This window comes from Bidens hawaiensis, unplaced genomic scaffold, assembly GCF_021521415.1.
Source record: "Bidens hawaiensis isolate Kalapana, Puna unplaced genomic scaffold, B.hawaiensis_p1.1 tig00018313_1, whole genome shotgun sequence".
In the NCBI taxonomy this organism is placed as follows: domain Eukaryota; kingdom Viridiplantae; phylum Streptophyta; class Magnoliopsida; order Asterales; family Asteraceae; genus Bidens; species Bidens hawaiensis.
Window position 1 is genome coordinate 223,005 of NW_027492768.1, and position 19,216 is coordinate 242,220.

Genomic DNA, 19,216 nt, shown 5'->3' on the forward strand with positions numbered 1-19,216 from the left:
CGGGAAACGAAGTTAAATCATATCTTTTCTTTTCCCTCACTTTTTTTTTCTCTCCTTAATTTCTTTTTCTTTTCTTTCGTTTATTAATCTCGGGAACAGAGCACAAGAGCCAAATCAGATCCTACTACCCAGTTTGCACCACACAAGACTATATCATGAACACGTCGCTTCTAGGCCAAACACTTAAATCATGACTATGAATTGCACTTATCTACCGCAACTTTACCAAGCCGAATCCAATATTCGAAGATCGCAGATTGCATAATCTATATGTGCACTTATAAAGCTAAACTATTATCCAAACCAATGAAAAATGCACCAAAAGGTAGCCATATCTCATATCTCATGTGATATAACTTGCCAACATGTGAAACTTTATTTAAACTATAGTTTTAGTTAGGAAATGAGCACACATCAAGCCATTCAATTGATTTCCATTAGCCACATTGGTCAACTTTTTTTCTTATTTAAAAAAAAGGTTGGTCTTACCAGTCAGATGCCACCATGTTCTGTCATCCACCATGAATCTAGGTCGATCTACAGGCATGTATTACCCCAAACGGGTCTATATATTATCTATTAGTTAATATATATATATATATATATATATATATATATATATATATATATAAGACTAAACATATATTTATAATGGTATGAATAAAGTGGACTTCTCAAGATCATGAAGCGACAATAAACATACTTTTAGAGAAGAATATTATAAGAATGTGTCACCGATCAAGATCTCAAGATCATCTAGTTATTAAGGCATTCAAATCAAAGTTATAATAATGGAACTATTATCGCGGATGTCTTATTACGTCAGGTCGGTTTTAAAAATGGATTACGACATAATAATTGTATATATGGGAGGGACTATCCAAAACATTATATGTTGCAAGAACGCTTCAATAGCAGTAAAAACGTGCATTTTATTAATCTTAAATTTTAAAAATAAATAAAATGATATATATTTAGTGTTTCTATTCATTTTAGGTTAAATTAGATACACATTTGTAGGTAAACGAAAAAAAAAACTAAAAAAAAATTGTTGTAGGTCTATACATCTCTTGCGTGTCTGTATAAGAATCATAAAGTTCTACAAAATATAAACCACTGATAAAAAAAATTAAATGATTAATATTTGTACTTTTTTTACAATAACTTGTTTCCCGCCGTATATAAATTTATGATGCGAGTAGGCATAAATAAATTTTATTTAAAGTAAAAGTAGGGTGTGGTTGCATTTTCGTAATATGATAATTACGTTATATAGTGTAATAATTATTACTCTATTTAGCGTAATTACGCCATTTGCATAGTTATCACCCTGAGTTCTCCTCTCGAGTTTTTTTTATTTGCTTTGTTCGCTTCGCACTGACTTCTTGTTAAGAAAAATCCGAACGGTGACATTTTTATAATTACATATGTAATGTAATTATTTTTTTATTTTTTTATTGAAATGTTAATATAATATGATGGAAAGGGTGCATGATAAGTAATCGTTAAACAAGACTTTGGAAGAAAAAAATAAAGAAAAGAAAAGAAAATTTTTGACTCTCGGTCTGATCAGTTTTATCTTTAAATAGGCTTAATCAGACCGATTAGCTACATGTGTTGACGCTTTTCAAACTGGTCGGTCCAGTTACACGAACATTGATGATAATAACTGAAAATCATATTACCCAAGTGAACAATGAAGCTTAAGTCTTTGTAAGATATTGAAACAAGTTGGACTACATAGGCTTTGCAAACTGTGTTTATTTATGTCCACAAAGATCTTTTTCAAGCGTCACTTTGAAACAGTACTAGGATATATTTAGTTGGGAGTTATGCATTTTAATCTATCAGTTTAATGATGTTTGGTCTTCTGATATTGCCTAGGATACATATAGTTTTTGAGCCTAGCAAATGTATACAGGGTGGCAAATCTTTTATATATGGGTTGTCTTACGTGACCACAGTATATACACTTGTTGGAGTTGAGTTTGATAGATTTAGACATCTTTTCTAAGTTAGGTCATGATTTCCCACCATCTGTGCCAAACAACTTGTCATTTCAACGTCTTTCTCGGACAAGCGGTTCGATTAACCGGGTTACAATGTTAATTAAGGATTAAGGAATCTCTCGTTGTATAACGAGTTTATATTACTTTGCTAATAGGATTTCCTAGAATTTAAGCCTGTTAGTTTTTCGGGTTATATTAACTAGTATGGTAGATTATCAACATAAGAAATTTCTTTATCAACCTACGAAACACCATCACCACTTTGGTGGAGTGTTCAGGAGGCTTTCCTTTCGAAGGGGTCCCAGGTTCAAATCCAGGCTCATGCGTGTGTTCAAAATATAGGCAACACCACTATAAGGGGAATTCGAACTTAGGTGAGAAGTAAGACAAATGTTATAAACTTTTTTGGGAGAGACACCATTACAACTACGACATACGCCTTAAAAAGACCCCAAGACACTTCTCAGCTATTCATAGCTGTGTTGTCAAAACTTCAATTTGACATGAGATATATATTGAAACAAAACCATGCAATCATTGGAGTAAATTGCCAAAAATAAATAAATAATAATGATAATAATAATAAATAGTGTGACATTTTATTTAAAGATCTATACTTCCATTTTATTTAAAGATCTATACATTCATTTTATTTAAAGATATATACTTCCACTAGTACAAATTATCTAACATGTAGTTAACATCATAAATGGGCCACTCATATCATTTACAACACATTTGTGTACGTAACAAAGTTCACAACTAAAGCTTCATCCCATACCCATCAAAATATTCACAATTTCAAAAGGCTTTACCAAATTATATGTGATAAAAATCTAGCATTAGTGTTAATCTCTTTTGCTTGATTCCATCTTGACTAACATTAGTGTCATATAAATCTAGCATATGTCATAAAAATATTCTTGGAGTACTGGTTAAGCTACAAGCTAAGTGAGAGACACACAAGTTTACATTGCAATTACCACGTTAGTATAGCAAAAAGAATAGACGTGACAAAAGTACATATATATTTTTATTGATCAACACAATTACATACAACAATGAAGTGTCACCACATTCTATGACTAGGTGATATAGTCATGGGGCCATGCTACCTATCCACTTGTATAACAAGATGGTAAATTCTTATAACACCTTCTCTATAACTTGGTGACATCCACCTCACACCCTATCGACACTTGTCATCCCCACTTACAATTCTTAATACAATTAATAATGTATGCTAATTTAATAACTAATAACAACATATATAAGAAGGTATCATAACTAAGCTATGCACATAAATTTAACAAGTATGATTATCAACAAACCTTATTTTAATGTCCTTGACATAAAAATGGATTACAAAAACTGCTTTGATATGCTTTGCCACTTTGAAAAATATCTTGTGCGCGCGTTACTCTGTTGAATATCCTCAAAAACCCTTTTCTAAAATATGTCGTTGGTAACATATATTAAGGGAGATGTTCATTACAGAAGACTAATTGTTACGAGAAGAAAAGGTTGAATCCTAAATGTTAATTTTTCTATCAATGTTTAAAATTTTAAGATATTTTACTTCTTATATACAAAAGTTATGTTATATATATATATATATATATACCCATTAGACTACTTTTTTATGTGTTTCTCTCACTTTAAAGCGTTTACCTACACATGATACGTATAGCCTATGCAAGTAGATGAATAAGCATTGCATTTAATTAACTTTTTGTGTTTTAAAATTTCTGAAATTAAAAAAAGAAATGAATAGTTCGTTTTCTTCATTCTCTTATCACATATTCTCGCCTGATCCATCCCTTATCTAATAATCCACGCTAAGTATTGATGTTATAAAGCGAACATCACATGTCATTTTGTATCCTACCATATCTAATACTATACCATGGCTCTATAAGTAGAAACGCTTTAGCGTATAAACCACGAACCACTAATTAAGCATGTTTGACTAATTTAGATAAACATGTTCTATGAGTCGTATTTGAGTTTCAAGAGTTAAAACAAGTACGGGGTTGCAGCTTTTTAACACCATTAATTAGACGAGACTAACCCATGCATAATTTGTGAAGGTTTTATGTAAAACAGTAAAAGTGTGAAATTAAAAAACCATGTCACATTAATAAAACGCATAAGAAGATTAAACATAGGGGTGCCAATTTCTAATACAACCCAAAACCCGACACGAAAAAATATAGGTTTTGGGTTGGCTGACATGACCCGTTTTCTTATATAGGTCAGCCCGATCCCGACACGTTTAAAAAACAGGTCAACCCGAACCCAACCCGTTAAAAAGTGGGTAGACATGCTACCCGTTTAACAATTTTAGAGAAGTTAATATTTTAATTTTAGAGATAAGAAGTTTTAAATTTTAAAGTTAAATACATATATTTTTAATTTTTCATATATTAATCAACTTTTAAAAGTAAAACTAATTTCTTTTTACACCATTTTTATCTACTTTTTACTTACAACATTTTCATTTTATTAGTTCTAACTATCTATTCTCTAGTTTTTTTATTCATTTGTTCTTATCTTGAGCTAAATATGTGAACCTAAGTTTGTTACTTGGGAATGAAATATAAATACACAAAAACAATTAGATTTATTACAAATTACTAACAAGTTTTTATGAATAAAAATAATTAATTGTTTAATTTATTACAAGTCAATAGGTATTACTCATACTCGTATATGAATGTAAAATGGGTTACCCCGAAACCCAACCCGAACACGAAACAAATTTAAATGTGTCGACACAACACGAAACAAAATATGGGTTGAGTTAGGGTTGAAGAATCTCAACGCGCTAACCCGCCAACCCAAAACCTATCAGCCTGCCAACCTGACACAATTGACACCCCTAATTAAACATAGACTACTAGAAATTAGTGGTGGCATTTTGGAAATTTTTCTATGTTTTGGTGTAAGTTTTAATTAGTCTTACTTTTGAACGTAGGCTAGAAATCAGTGGTGACATATATACCCATACGGGTTCATAAGTCAACAAAGTCTTCGAATATGTCCAAGAGAAGGGTATAAGTTTGGTTAATTTGTTAAAATTAGGTTAAAATTATATCCATACAAGTCCATAAGATCTCAATTCCTTTCAAAACATTCTGCAAACCAAACGCCTCATGAACAAATTAAAACCAATAGGCGGATCATAAGCATTTCATCATGTTTCGACGGATTTAAAAGAGAAGATGCAAGATTGAGACCATGCATACGAACAAGTTGAGCCACTTGTTTAAGATGCTGGTGACTAATCATTTCAGTGTTGTAAATTGAAAGATCAAGATCAATAAAGGAATGAATTTAATTGTGGTCAGGATTTGACTTGAGCATGAAATTTGATGGCCATTAGGTCTCATAATGATAGGAAAACATGAATATCAATTTTTTGGTCGGCCACACATATATATATGACCTAAATAATACTTACATGTTAATTGCATCCAAAGATTAATATCATACAATTTTAATATACATGGTACTCATGTAGATCCTCGGATCAGTTAAGCGACGGGAAAGCTCATACGAGTTAATTAAGGCGAATGCATTAAGGATGGAACGTTTGTTATTTCATTTTTGTTCTAATCATTTGGTCTAGCTAGGGTATGTATGTGGTGTATTTTTCGTCATATTTGCTAGTTTTTGTATGTCATGGGTACGTTTATGTTGGTCGTGTTAGGTGTTCTATAAGTTAATATTACTAAAACGGATTTTTTCAAAGGCAACCTATATATCTAACTCATACTCCTAAACTATATATGCCCTATAAATATTTACATTTGTCCATGACAGAACAGGGTCTCCCCATAACCGGTTCTTTTAATTTTAATAATTATTAATCATGTTTTAAATGTTGAAATACATTATTTTTAAATTCATTTAATGTGTTCAAGTGACATCAACTCATTTCACTCTTTTCCAATATACCTACTATTTTTATCTCATTATCTCAATATTACAAATGACTATTTGGACACAAGATAAAGACTACTTTTGTTTTGAAGTCAATATATCCTCAAATCAATATCATGTAGTAGGGATGTGCATGGGTTGGTTTGGGACGGTTTTGAGCCAAACCCATAATCATAACCGATATGTCGGTTAATGGATAACCATAACCATAACCGGCCTGTTATGGCGGTTTTGGTTAATCGGTTTTGTATGTTATAGTGAGTCGGTTATGGGTCGGTTAACCGTAACCAAAACAATATAATTGGCCTAAAGTTTGGTACTAATTATTACAAAAAACGACATGACATAATTACAAAGTATATAATCCATAATATTAATACCAAATATTCAAAAAAAGAATGATATTATATAATCGAACAATAAAATTCAACTTAATTTGATAACAAACGTTGAACCAAAAACTTTAAAATGATATGATCCAACAATATGTTTGGTGGAAGTTAATCCCAAACATATTGTTGGTTAAATAAATGGGTCGGTTCGGTTATGGCGGTTTTGAAATTATCTTTAACCAAAACCGACCCGTATTTGGCGGTTTTTAAAAATTCATTGACCGACCCACTGGTTATGTCGGTTATCGGTTAAAATCGATTCGGTTATGTCAGTTAAGGTTCGGTATAACGGTTATGGCGGTTAAGTTGCTCACCCCTGTCATGTAGTGTTTATAAATTGACGAACCTAAGTAATTGACAATGGATTTAAAATTTTTACTAAACCACTTACTGGTTCTTGGTTTGTATAAAAATAAATTTTTTTATTAACCAGTATGAGAAAAGAAATACAATTTATATTTGGAAAACACACACAAACAATAAATTTATATTCTTAACCAATAGATTTAAATATTAGAACTATGATTGGTAGGAGTAAGAACTCTCTAAAAATAAGCATATGCTACTTTAATACAACGAGTACACGGTATCATTTAGTAAAAGACAAAAGAATAATTTGCTTTGTGCCTTTGTGCTCATTGCATGGCTTGGTTTGACCTGAAGCCAACATAACTCAAACCTGATATTCTAAAAGAAAACTTATGGGTGTCAGAAGCATAGGTCTACCTGTGATTGTTATAAAGCAAGTATATGACATGACATGTTTCGAGTTTTTTTTCCTAGTAATATGCAGGATTATGTTCAGATGACTTTTTCCGTTTCTTATTGGTCTGAGCTCACTTATCGATTCTAGCGTCATCAACATAATACGATTTTTGTTTTCCCTAACCAGAATTAACACAGATCTAAATATCGTATAGAAATTGCTTTGATGGCCACTGTTTTGATAAATATCTATACAATGATACAAACAAAAGATATAGAATCAGTTTGAAAGGAAAATTATGAAAGCAAATACATGTCCAAACAATCTCACAATTAGATGTCACAGTTGCGGCATATTTAGTATCGTTATATGTTGGAGTTCAACAATAACCGAACTTTAAAACAGTGTAAATTTCAAAGACTTTTTAATGTTCAAACTGTTACTGGTTGGAGTCCTTTCAAAAAAGAAAGGAACTCTACAAAAATAAGCGTACACACAGTATTCTTTAGTAAAAGAAGAAAGAATAATTCGCTTTGTGCTCATTGCATAGTTGCATGCTTAAACCAAATGCATTTGGTCTGGTTATATACACACATCCTCACTTGCTAACTCCTTCAACAGCCGATGTGGGACAACCCATAACGAGCATTTTATGATTCAGTCGCATGTTTTTAAACATCTAATTTTTGAACCGAACCGTCCCATTTTAATCAAAACCCATTATGACTTAAACCAAACTAGCATCTTTAAAATGGTTTGTTTTGACACGAAGTCATTCTAACCCGGACCTGATTTGACATGTGACGAGTTGAAGTGTTTTTTTTTTCTTGCATCAAATTATATACCGGATTATGTTCCCATATGATTTTTTCTGTTTCTTTAATATAAGATACTTGAATTAAATATATATAGGGGTGGCAAATTTGATTATTCTCTTATCAGTCTGCTGGTCACGTATCGAATCTAGTGTCATCAACATAACGCAATTTTCGTTTTCTCAAACCTGAACTATCAACAGATCTAAATATCCTGTATTAATTGCTTTGATGGCCAATGTTTTGACAGATATATGTGAAAATAACACCAAAATGATTTACATGAACAAGAATCAACGAAACAGAAATATTGTTCCAAGAAGAGTAAATTGTGGTTTTCGTCCTCATGATTTGTCCAAATCTGCGGTTTTAATCCAATAGTTTCAAATTTGCGATTTTCGTCCATGTGGTTTCATTTCACTTGCAATTAAACCCGTATTCACTAATTCCGTTAAGTCTGGAGAAAAAGGACAAAACTGCCCCTCACATGAAGGACACGCTGAAGGCTTTAACGATCAGACTTAACGGAATTAATGAATACGGGTTTAATTGCGAGTGAAAAGAAACCACGGGGACGAAAATCGCAAATTTTGAAACTATTGTACTAAAACTGCAGATTTGGACAAACCACGGAAACAAAAACCGCAGTTCTCTCTTGTAAGAATTTAGAATCAAGAATTATCAACAAAAATATAAAAGAATGTATTCAAAAAACAAGCTAAACCGTTAATGTTCTAGCCATTGTCCTTATGTTTTGCTTTTGTTGATGTTTGAGTTAAACAGTAACTACAGTTCGAAACAGTTAAAATTTGAAATGACTTTACAAATCAAGACTTTAGCTTGAGGGTTCATAATATTAGAACTTTTATTGGTTAGAGTCCTTTTGGAAAAAAAGAAGCTCTCCAAAAATAGGCGTATGCTATTTTAAAGCTACAAACACACAGTATTCTTTAGTAAAAGGCGAAAGAATAGTTTGCTTTGTGCTTATTGCATAGCTGCGTGCTTTGTTCATCTGCAGCCGGTCTGCTTATATACACACATTATCACTCTCCTAACCACTTTAACCAACCGATGTGGGATAAACATTTGTCAATAATTTAATCCTTATTTTGTTAGTTATTAATTATTAATAATGATAGGATGAAAGAACTCAAAACTAATCAATGTACATATTTTTGATGAAAGATCTTGTAAAATAAAGGATTTGCAAGAAGACGACATCCGACATGCGATAAGGGATCGATAAGTCTACCTGTGGACCGATGCAATGCAATAAAAGAGCAAAGAAAGAGTACATAACTCCAAAAAACCATATCTTTATATAACGTCTGTTAGAATGAACGTATCTAGTTTTTTTTTTTTCCGTTTACTTTGATTCATCATATTTCTAAGCAAAGGTATTAACGAAAACGGATTCATGATTTATAGATGAATCAACATCAAACCTTTCAATAATATCATTTATTTAAAACAACTGGTCACAATGCATAAGCATGTTATAATGCTATAATGTCTAGTGAGCAGCATCTTCTTCTTCACAGAACTTTGTGTAATCTTTTGCACCCATTAAAGACTCCAACTCCGACGGGTTGCTCGGCTTCACCTTAATCATCCATCCATCTTCATACGGGCTCGAGTTAATCTTCAACATTTGTCAATCAAGTTCACTCATTAGTCAATGAACAAAACCTTGTTTCTATTTTAAAAACAAAAAACAAGAAGATTAATTTTATTTTATTTACCAAACCGGGAGTTTCACCGAGCTTTGTGTTAACCTCCACGATCTCTCCAGAGATCGGGGAGTTAACATCACTGGTGGCTTTCACACTTTCCACCGCCCCAAACCCGGTGGCTTTGGTCACTGAGCCACCAGTGTCTGGTAAATCCACAAACACCACTTCTCCGAGATGGTCCTGCATTTATTTTAAGCTACATTATAAATTTGTAATTACATATATATCAATATAACCTTCTACGAGCTCATAAGCTTATTAATATTATTCATATTTGAGCTACTTAAAGTATATTATATATTATGTATATATAGATAAAGATTAATGGTTGGTGTCCTAACAACCTCATTGGTCCACGTGGGGGCATTGCTTTCTGCCACGCCATCCAATTTTTTTTATTTTTGCTTTAAATATATATTTTTTTTATGTTTTAGTTCCGGCACTGCGGCAAACGAAACCGAAACCGAACCAATTCGTGTGAAGTCACCGTCGCAATGCCTGAATTTTACGACCGAATAAACGTATATTTAATTAAATATGTTTCTTTTCTGGGAATTAACTAATATAATTTTTGAGTTTAATGTTAATGAAGCTCACCGCCACCAATCGAATTCGTATCGCTTTGATCATAAATAATTTTTGTTTCTTAATATGGAAATTTTCTTATTATAGACTATACGAGTGTCACTACTGTTTTTTGCGTTGACGGGTTAGTTTTTTTTATATCTGGTGGTATCGGTATCGTAACGAACTGAACCCATACTAACCGAATGCATGTTAATGCGGGCACAAACCTAGTTAAATATTATTAAATATTAGAAGGAAAGAAAAAGAACCTGAGCATGGTCAGTAATACCAATAGTGGCAACAGACCCTTCATGTTTCACCCATTCATGTGAACTTGCATACTTCAATCCATCCAATACTACAATACCCAAAATGCATGCATCAAATTACTATTTTGCCCTCTAAATTTTGCATGTTTCAAGAAAAAAAACATACAAAGAATGGGGATTTGAGGGGTAGGAACAATGTTGTAAAAAAACAATCTAGGCCGCTAGTACTAGAAGAATAATCTCCAAGTACTCCCCGCCTAGCAGTGGCGAAGCCTTGACAAGAACGTTGTTGGGGGAGGCGGACTCAAAATGTATTTTAAAAAATCATAAACGAGGGGGGGGGGCGTCAAATTTTTTGTCAAAATCGGGTAAATTTACACCGTATATAAAAATTTTCGGACAAAAAAAAAACTAAATTTACACTACTGTGCGAAAAAACAGGGGCGTGGCCACCCCGGCCCTCACTATGCTTCGCCCCTGCTGCCTGGGCAGAGTGCTCGCAACTCCCCAGCCGACCGACCTGGCAGCGTTTTATAACATGGGTATGGATGCAAATAAATTACCTGAAGAGAAGCATCTTGCAAGAGGTGAGAAATGAGGTGTGGTGATAGTAGAGGTTGATAACCTTAGAGCATTGGCAGTGGAAGAAGCCCAGATTCTAAGAGCCATTTAGTAAGTGTGTGTGTGTGTGGAGATAAGAGTTGTGTTGTGTTTTTTTACTTTTTAGAAGGTTTTTGTTATCTTCATATGAATGGTTGCCGTTAAAGGCCTCATCATATGAACTCTTTTCATGGGCTTTCAGGTCTTAGTGGATACCGCTATCTATAACTATTTTATAATATTTAATTATTATAATCTAACTTTATTATATTTTAAACAATAAATGTACAAATGTTTTGTGTTATGAATCTAGAGTCTACACCTTTAATTTTCTTCCTTGTTAACCTCAATACTAAGGGTGAACTGAATTTGGCTAAGCTCGATGTATTCGTCTTTACGTTTATAACTCAAGTTTGGCTCATTTATTATTTATTTTATTTATATAATGAATGTTTCTATACATATTTTATTTATACATATTTTTATATACCAATATTTATTATGTACTTCATCTTTTATAATATATATTAATATAGACTAGTTAAGCTCGAGCGCCTAGAGTGCACAAAACCTGGTTTTTTTTAAACCGGAACCGGTTCTGGGTTTGGTCAACAAAATCAATAACCGGGTCAAACAGAAACAGGTTTCAGGTTTGTATCGACTTTTGACCTGGTAGAGGTGCAACACTTCCAATGGGTCTAGTTTGGTTCCGGGTCTGGATGCGGTTTCTCTGAGAAACTAGAACATGATTTGTACTTGCGGGTCAGGTACACCGGGTTCCTATTGCGGGACGGGTTCGGAACGGGTTTTATGCCCAAGTCTACGGGCTCGAATATGAAGTTTGGCGTAAGCTCATTTGTTAAATGGGCCTCAATTTAGGGTCGAGGTCATATAAAGTTGAGAATTCCCAAGCGGCTTAGCTTGTTTACACGGTGATGCATTTGCAGTATTTGCCTTGGAGAAAAGAAATCAAGTTGAGCACAAAATAGTTAAATTTATATGTTTGTAAGATAATATATTTTGATATGCTACACATAACTATAATGTATGCAATTAACGTTATCGAACAAAATACATATAGCCTAAAAAGGCGAAAACTCTTAAAATAAAATGAAGTTCAAGTTCAAACCACGTATGTCTTGATACATCATTGATCAAGAAAAAACAAAACTCAATCTTGGCAAATCTACGGAAATCTTTTTACACGCAACAAATGACAACTCAGGAACAAGCAGAATGATTGAAAAAGTCAAAAAGGAGAGAAATGGTTACATAGATTTACGGTAAATGATGATACCAAAGCGATTAACGTGAAGACTGCGGTTGATAATTTCTGGTTCTGACCTTGTCCAGTTGCAAATTGTGAAGCAGTAACAAGATTAACTAGCAGGCACAACCACCAGATTCAGGCTGGGATGGACTCACACTTGAAGACTTCAAATTCACATCAACCAGTTCTTCATGTTTTGTTGAGGATAGCGTTTCCATTCCTGGTAACGCTGCTGCTATTTTCCGAAATAAAGCCTGTAATAATAACAACAATATTCTTATAAATAATAGTAATAACAATAACTCACTAATAAGAAATGAGATAACAATTCTTGTATGTGTTAAAATACCTTTATATTGAACCCAGCTTTAGCACTCGTTTCTATAAACATGACATTTAGCTCAGTAGCTTTTGCTTCGCCTTCTTCTACCGAGACTTGCCTGGTGAATCATCAACAAACGACAACATGAGAAACTTCATAATAGACAATTAATCAAGCAATAATCAAACCATCAAAATAATAATCATCACCTTTTTTCCACAAGATCAGTCTTGTTCCCAACAAGAACAATAATAACATCACTACCTCTCTCCGCACGAACTTCCTCAATCCACTTTATAGTGTTTAGAAAAGTCTGCCGACCTAAAACCATAAAAGCAGAAAACAATTTTGGAAGTCATAACTCGGGCCATGATGATATGAAAACAAAAAAAGAGCCATATGAGTAAGTAAAATATATTTCAGAAAATGATGTTTTACTGTTTCATACTTGCAACATCATATATAATCACTGCGACTGAAGAATCTCGTATGTAGCTTGGTATGAGACTCCTAAATCTCTCTTGACCAGCCGTATCCCTGAAAATAATACGTTATAATTTGGTCAAAAGATCATTAAAAAGAAAGTGCAAATAAAGTTCACAAAGATATTTAGTTTTATGATTATTTGTATTAAGCAAGCACATGACAGATGCATTATTTGTAATGTTACAGGGTAATTTGTGACACCTACATCTCCACTATTTAGTTGACTCCTCATGAATCATGATGATACCGAAACAACAGTGCAAATTGACATATTTAATGCATACCGAAGTTAAATGTGGTATAATGACTTCATGTTTGATTCCACATGGATTCAATCAAAATGAAATTTCTAATAGATTAAAGATGATAACAGGGATTGACTAAAAGCTTATGTAAAACTAACAGGACTGATTTAGAGCATGTTTGGGATTGAGTTTGAAAAATGCTTATTGGCTTATTGGCTTTTTTAAAAAGCCATTTTGAAAAGCCAGGATTTGAGGCTTTTGGAAAACTGCTTGAAACCCTTTCAAAAAGCTAAAATAGAAAAGATTTTTGTAATTGCCACACATATTTTAACTTATTGGCTTTTTGAAAACACCAATAAGCCAATAAGCATTTTTCAAACTCAATCCCAAACATGTTTTTAAACAGCTAGACTGATGGCAGAACATCTTACCACAACTGCAGGCGAACAGTCCGATCTTCAAGATACATTGTCTTTGACAAAAAGTCAATTCCAATAGTTGCCTGGTCAATATAGAACACAGTTTAGTCAAAGGCGTATTAATTCAAGTTCAAGAGATCAAGTCGACACTAACATTTGAATACAACAGAACATAAACATGTAACATAAAGAGTTTGCACAAAAATCCAGTGTTGTAAAATTCGCTAGCGCTAGTCGGGTGGTAGGATTAAACGAGATTAATCCTGTTGGCATTTTATATAAAATTATATATACATGCATACATACACACACAAATTTTTCTAAATTTTATATATAATTTTTCAAACTTATTAATCGGATTGGATTAATAAGTATAATTTTTTAAAAACTTCAAAGAATTTGAACAATGTTGACCAATTTTCACAGGTTTTGACTGATTTTGAAAGATCTGAGCTAATTTGGACCGGCATTGACGGACTACCGATTTGTTGGTCCGATTAGGTGAAATCAAATTGGTAGCATACCGATTAGCGATTAATGGGTGACTAATCGCGATTTTTACAACACTGTCAAAAGCATAAATAACAAAAAAGTTGATCTCCTGTGATAACTATCATATACTTGATATATATTTAATTTCATAAACCTAAAAATGCATCACATGAGCAAACTTCCGGATCACAATATTCCACCAATTTGTAGAATTCACACTAGCTTAACAGAATTGATCACCTAAATTTCAAATCTCAAAACCTTAACAAAACTTATAAAACTTCAAACTTATAAAACTACAAAACATAATTTAGTCAAAGGCATATGGATTTGAGGCTTTGAGCTCAATTTTAATAGATCAAGTCAACATAAAGAGTTTGCATCAAAAGCACAATAAACAAGCAGTCGATAACCTGTGATAATGATCATATAGCTAAATGCCTAAATTGTTCATTTCATAAACTTAAAAAACCCAACTAGCTAGTCCGAGACCTATGATGTCAAAGTTGTAAGGTATTTTAACGAGACGGCATTCAAACTATAAGTGCACGTAAGCCAGATTCGTCATTTACACTGTTGTTAGGAGCAATAGCAATGGAGCTAGTATTTTCAGTTGTAGGCATACATTAGTGTGTACAATAGTTGGTTACAGAGGTGAAACAGTCCAGCTGAGTGCTTAGGCTACTGCATAGATTCCGGATACAATATTCCACCAATCTGAAGAATTCACACTCATCTAAGTAACCTAAATTCTAAACAAGCCCCGGCTTACTGTAACAAAACTGATCAACTAAATTCCAAAATCATAAAACCCTACCACAACTTATAAAACTTCAAATCAACACTGCAAACTCACACTAACTAAAGCAATAAAAACTACAAAACACAATTTAGTCAAAAGGCATATGGATTTGAGCTCCATTTTAAGAGATCAAGTCAACACAAACAGTTTGCCTCAAAAGCATAATAAACAATAAGTCAATAACCTACTATGCAGTCAATCTCGGTGGTATATCGGTTATCGGTCCTCATGTGAAATATCGGTCAAAATATCGGCCAGAATATCGGTACCGATAATATCAGCAATATTTGACCGATATTCCCGATTTCAGTGTTTTAAGTTTTATTTTCAACTTTTAGTGTTTAATGTTGGTGTTTCGAGTATTAATCAGTTCCTACTTGCTACAATTATTAGTGTTGTAAAAGGTTAATTTGTTAATAGGAGGAGAACATACTGAATTGTTAGTGTTAAAGTGCTATATATGATATTAAAATTACCGATATCCCACCGATATCTCACCGCGATAACCGATATCTCAAATATCGGTCCTCGGCCGATATCCGATATTTTTCCGCATTAACTGCTTAGATAACCTGTGATAACGATCACATAGCTAAAATGTTCATTTCTTAAGCCTAAACAATCAACCATACTAGCTAGGTTAAGACGGTAAGTCCTATGATGTCAAAGCTGTAAGGTAGTTCAAACTTCAAAGAGACGGCATTCAAACTATACGTGCACGTAAACCAGATCCATAATTTACACGCGTAGTGAGGAGCAACGGAGCTAGCACTTTCAGTTGCAGGCCTACATTAGTGTGTACAACAGTTGGTTACAGAGGTGAAACAGTCCTGCTGAGTGTTTCGGCTACCGCATAGCTTCGGGATCACAAATCTCGGAAACCTGAAGACTAAACAAGCCCTAGCTTATTGTAACAGAATTAATCAACTAATTTTAAAATCTGTAAGCCCTAGCACAAGTTATAAAATCAGATCTGATACAAACAGATCGCGGATTGAACGAGTGTAATGTAAGTAATTGAATTGTACCTGATAAGAGGTGTCGAACTTGTCGTACATGAAGCGAGTGATGATGCTGGTTTTGCCGACGGATTGATCGCCCAAGAAGACTAGTTTGTACTTGGCTAGTGCCGAAACTGGTGCCATTTGCTTGCTTGCTTGCTTGCTTGCTTGCTTACTTGATCTGGTGTTTTGAATTAATTTGAAATTGAAATGGAATCGGTGATACTGATACTGTTGTCTATTGATCAAAGTCTCCGCTGCAGAAAATCTTGCTATTTTATACTACATTTTTTCAAAGTTTAGTTTAGTTTAGTTTAGTTTAGTTTAGTGTGGGGGTTATTTTTACCGACTTATAATTTATTAATTTGGGATGTTTATATCGGGCAATGTTGTAACTTATTAAATTACTGAAAAGTTATAATGAGGTAAAATAAGGTATCATAAACACCCCATTAGTTAAAAGGTAGAATCAAGAAAAATTGTTAAGCACAAAAGGTGTGTCTTGAGAACCAACACGCATTCATTTCTTTTGTTTTCGATACATTTGAGTCTCTCACCCCCGATGCGGGTACGTTTCTGAAAAGAGTTCAACGGGTCATGCGTAGTAACTCAACGACGCCGAAGAACAATAACTTTGTTTTCAATAGGATAAGTTTTGTCATTTAAAAGATGGTGACGGCGTAGCTTGTTGTCCGCTTACCTGCCTTTTTATTGTAATTGAATCCTTTTATCATAAGACAAAGCCAATATTTATTATGGAAAAAAATGAAAATAAAAATATTAATAATAATAAACGTTTTCTTAAGATATAATCGTTATTGTTAAAATATGTGTCACGTAATAGTCATGTAGTAAACGTTCTTTAAGGTCTTTATTCATAAAGTCATGTTGTGATTTAAAGCCTGTGAGAACATGTGTGAGAGTATTAAAGAAGCTGGCCCCGCCATCCCTCCTTGTCGCCCCAGTATTTGGACACCACCCCACCCCTATACGGCTGTACCGCCCCCTATATAGCCTTGGGACGGTGTTCCTCGTCATTACTGTCCCCTTTACATACAGCCCACACTATTTGGTCTTATTAGGCTGCACCGACCCGGCATAGAGTTCTCCTTGTTCCCAAACTTTTTTCCAACTTCAATGTCGATTATTCAACTTTGAGCAATCATTCCCTCATGGCCTCAGTGTGGCCACTCATCAATCGCTCATCATGCCTCTTATAGATCTGTCTTGATATGACTTCATCGATTCACAGATGAGTTACATTTTGTGATCTTTGTTTTGAGATTATTCTGAATAAAAATATTTTCCTTAACAAAAAGAAAAAAAAAAAACGAACCCATTGGAACTACTGTCAATATCCAAGCGGGCATTTATAGAGTTGTCATAACATGTCGGACACGACACGATAAAACACGATGACATGTTGTGCTAAACACGAACACGACACGATAACTAATCGTGTCATTTTTTTCAAACACGAACACGAACCTGTTTAGTAACAGATTAACCTGTTAAGACCTGTTAAGGGACCCTTTTAAAGACACAATGAATAATACATATGTAACGAAACCAAAATATTCAAAAGAGCATAAAACTCTTAACTAATAAATAATCCATAACATATTTGAAACAAAAAAAAACACAAAACCATAACATATTTGAAACAAAATACGGCAAATCCATAGTATACTTTAAACAAAAAACCATATAAGCAATGCATAACATCCATAAAAAACATAATATCGGGTTCTGACGGGCATTAGTGGCATGCCGTTTGTAAATATGACTTTATGTTTAAGACTTTAGGAGTGTATATATATTTATTTTTTAAAATAAAAATCTACACGGGTTACTAACATGTTAACAGGTTTTTAACCTGTTAGGACACGAATTTAAACATGTTTTAAACAGGTCGACATGTTTAAGACACGAAACCTGTTAAGCTCAAACCCAAACCTGTTAAAACTCGTGTCGTGTTAGCAGGTCCGTGTCATAAATTGACAGCCCTATGCATTTATGAGACGGGGGTGTCAAGTAACATGCCCCATTCATATTTAGATTTTGACGCTTTAGGTCCCCTCACATAGACCGATGCACCTACTTGCTAAAAGCCTAAAACTTTACAAGTAGAGGGCCAATATAACTTTTGGGCTTGGGCCTAAGTTATTGTATCACGGTTTAATATTTGTATATTACTTGTAACCTTTGAATCAATCCTGATCTGTTTCCTCTCATTCATTCAGCCTACGAAAATCCTTTGATCTGTCTTTTTTTATAACATAGACACGACACGTTAGTTGGTTTGGAGATGAACGACTCGAAACGTGAGTTTTCAACTGCTTGTTCTCGTTTTTGTTAATATTTTCTAGGATTTAGATGCCTCATTGTAACCAGATTGGTGGTTACAAGGTTTCCATTTTTGTTGTTGCAATATTTGATTATAGATTAAGCTCACAATATTTGATTACAGAACTTTTGTGTTTTTTACCTTTTTACATATAAAATATTTACTAAAATCGAGGGAAAATCTTTTAACTTTGAAACTGGGGCTCTAATTGATGAATTCGGGTCCCACAGTTAGGTATGTCACATGATCCGGCTCGTCAAGACCTTTCTGTTCACTACTTATGGGCACGTAACTACAAGCGTACCATAACGTAAGTCCTTTTTGTAAGCTGAGTCTTTTTTTCTGTTCCGTTTTCTCTGTCTAGCTGGTCCAAATATGAGTGTGTTTACTTTTGTATGTTTTGCATACAATGAAGCGAGCACCTTTGTTTTTTACTGTGTGGTGGAGATTTCTAAGAAGTCATCCATCCTGAAACGGTACACAACCGATATGAGATTTGCCTGGGCATTACAAACGCTATAATGCATATCGGTTATATAATAATTTCACTAGGATGATTTAATAACATGACCCTGCTTACTTTTGTTAAACATATTTCTAAGAAGTCGTCCATCCTGGAACTGGAACAGCTTCCATCCGACATCTCTCATGTACACAGTTGATGTGGGATTTGCCAACTGCCAAGGCGTTACAAACACTATAAGTCTATAATGCATATCAGTTGTATAATAACTTCACTAAGATGTATTAGTGAAATGAACCCGTGTTTATTTCAATATAAGTTCACCAACCAATT

General features: G+C 33.6%; 2 protein-coding genes, 2 non-coding genes and 1 pseudogene across 4 annotated transcripts; all 5 read right to left on the bottom strand.

Moving 5' to 3' along the window:
- Positions 1-6,869: 6,869 nt before the first annotated feature.
- On the bottom strand, positions 6,870-6,995 carry LOC143555799 (U5 spliceosomal RNA; annotated as a pseudogene).
- A 494-nt stretch (positions 6,996-7,489) lies between these two features.
- LOC143555800 (U5 spliceosomal RNA) lies at positions 7,490-7,604 on the bottom strand. Its single transcript, XR_013139262.1, has one exon. It is a non-coding gene; the product is annotated as a U5 spliceosomal RNA (small nuclear RNA).
- A 1,140-nt stretch (positions 7,605-8,744) lies between these two features.
- Positions 8,745-8,864, bottom strand: LOC143555798 (U5 spliceosomal RNA). The gene has a single exon (XR_013139261.1). It is a non-coding gene; the product is annotated as a U5 spliceosomal RNA (small nuclear RNA).
- A 403-nt stretch (positions 8,865-9,267) lies between these two features.
- LOC143555779 (glycine cleavage system H protein, mitochondrial-like) lies at positions 9,268-11,187 on the bottom strand. The gene is made up of 4 exons (XM_077045277.1): positions 11,000-11,187; positions 10,437-10,525; positions 9,610-9,780; positions 9,268-9,509 (listed from the first exon to the last, which is right to left on the bottom strand). The coding sequence occupies exons 1-4, from the start codon at positions 11,103-11,105 to the stop codon at positions 9,381-9,383; spliced, it is 495 nt and encodes a 164-aa protein (XP_076901392.1). The 5' UTR covers positions 11,106-11,187; the 3' UTR covers positions 9,268-9,380.
- Positions 11,188-12,271: 1,084 nt separating this feature from the next.
- LOC143555780 (ras-related protein RABH1b-like) lies at positions 12,272-16,222 on the bottom strand. Its single transcript, XM_077045278.1, has 6 exons — positions 16,101-16,222; positions 13,791-13,861; positions 13,077-13,165; positions 12,838-12,949; positions 12,656-12,746; positions 12,272-12,560 (listed from the first exon to the last, which is right to left on the bottom strand). The coding sequence occupies exons 1-6, from the start codon at positions 16,215-16,217 to the stop codon at positions 12,420-12,422; spliced, it is 621 nt and encodes a 206-aa protein (XP_076901393.1). The 5' UTR covers positions 16,218-16,222; the 3' UTR covers positions 12,272-12,419.
- Between the last annotated feature and the right edge of the window lie 2,994 nt (positions 16,223-19,216).

Excerpts from the sequence above, each read along its gene's own strand:
- LOC143555779 (XM_077045277.1), bottom strand. The coding sequence starts at position 11,105 with ATGGCTCTTAGAATCTGGGCTTCTTCCACTGCCAATGCTCTAAGGTTA. Across the intron at positions 10,526-10,999 it reads TGCAAGATGCTTCTCTTCAG|TATTGGATGGATTGAAGTAT; the intron begins GTAATTTATTTG and ends TGGGTATTGTAG. Across the intron at positions 9,781-10,436 it reads GTATTACTGACCATGCTCAG|GACCATCTCGGAGAAGTGGT; the intron begins GTTCTTTTTCTT and ends AAATAAATGCAG.
- LOC143555780 (XM_077045278.1), bottom strand. The coding sequence starts at position 16,217 with ATGGCACCAGTTTCGGCACTAGCCAAGTACAAACTAGTCTTCTTGGGC. Across the intron at positions 13,862-16,100 it reads AGTTCGACACCTCTTATCAG|GCAACTATTGGAATTGACTT; the intron begins GTACAATTCAAT and ends TATATTGACCAG. Across the intron at positions 12,561-12,655 it reads AAGCTGGGTTCAATATAAAG|GCTTTATTTCGGAAAATAGC; the intron begins GTATTTTAACAC and ends TTATTATTACAG.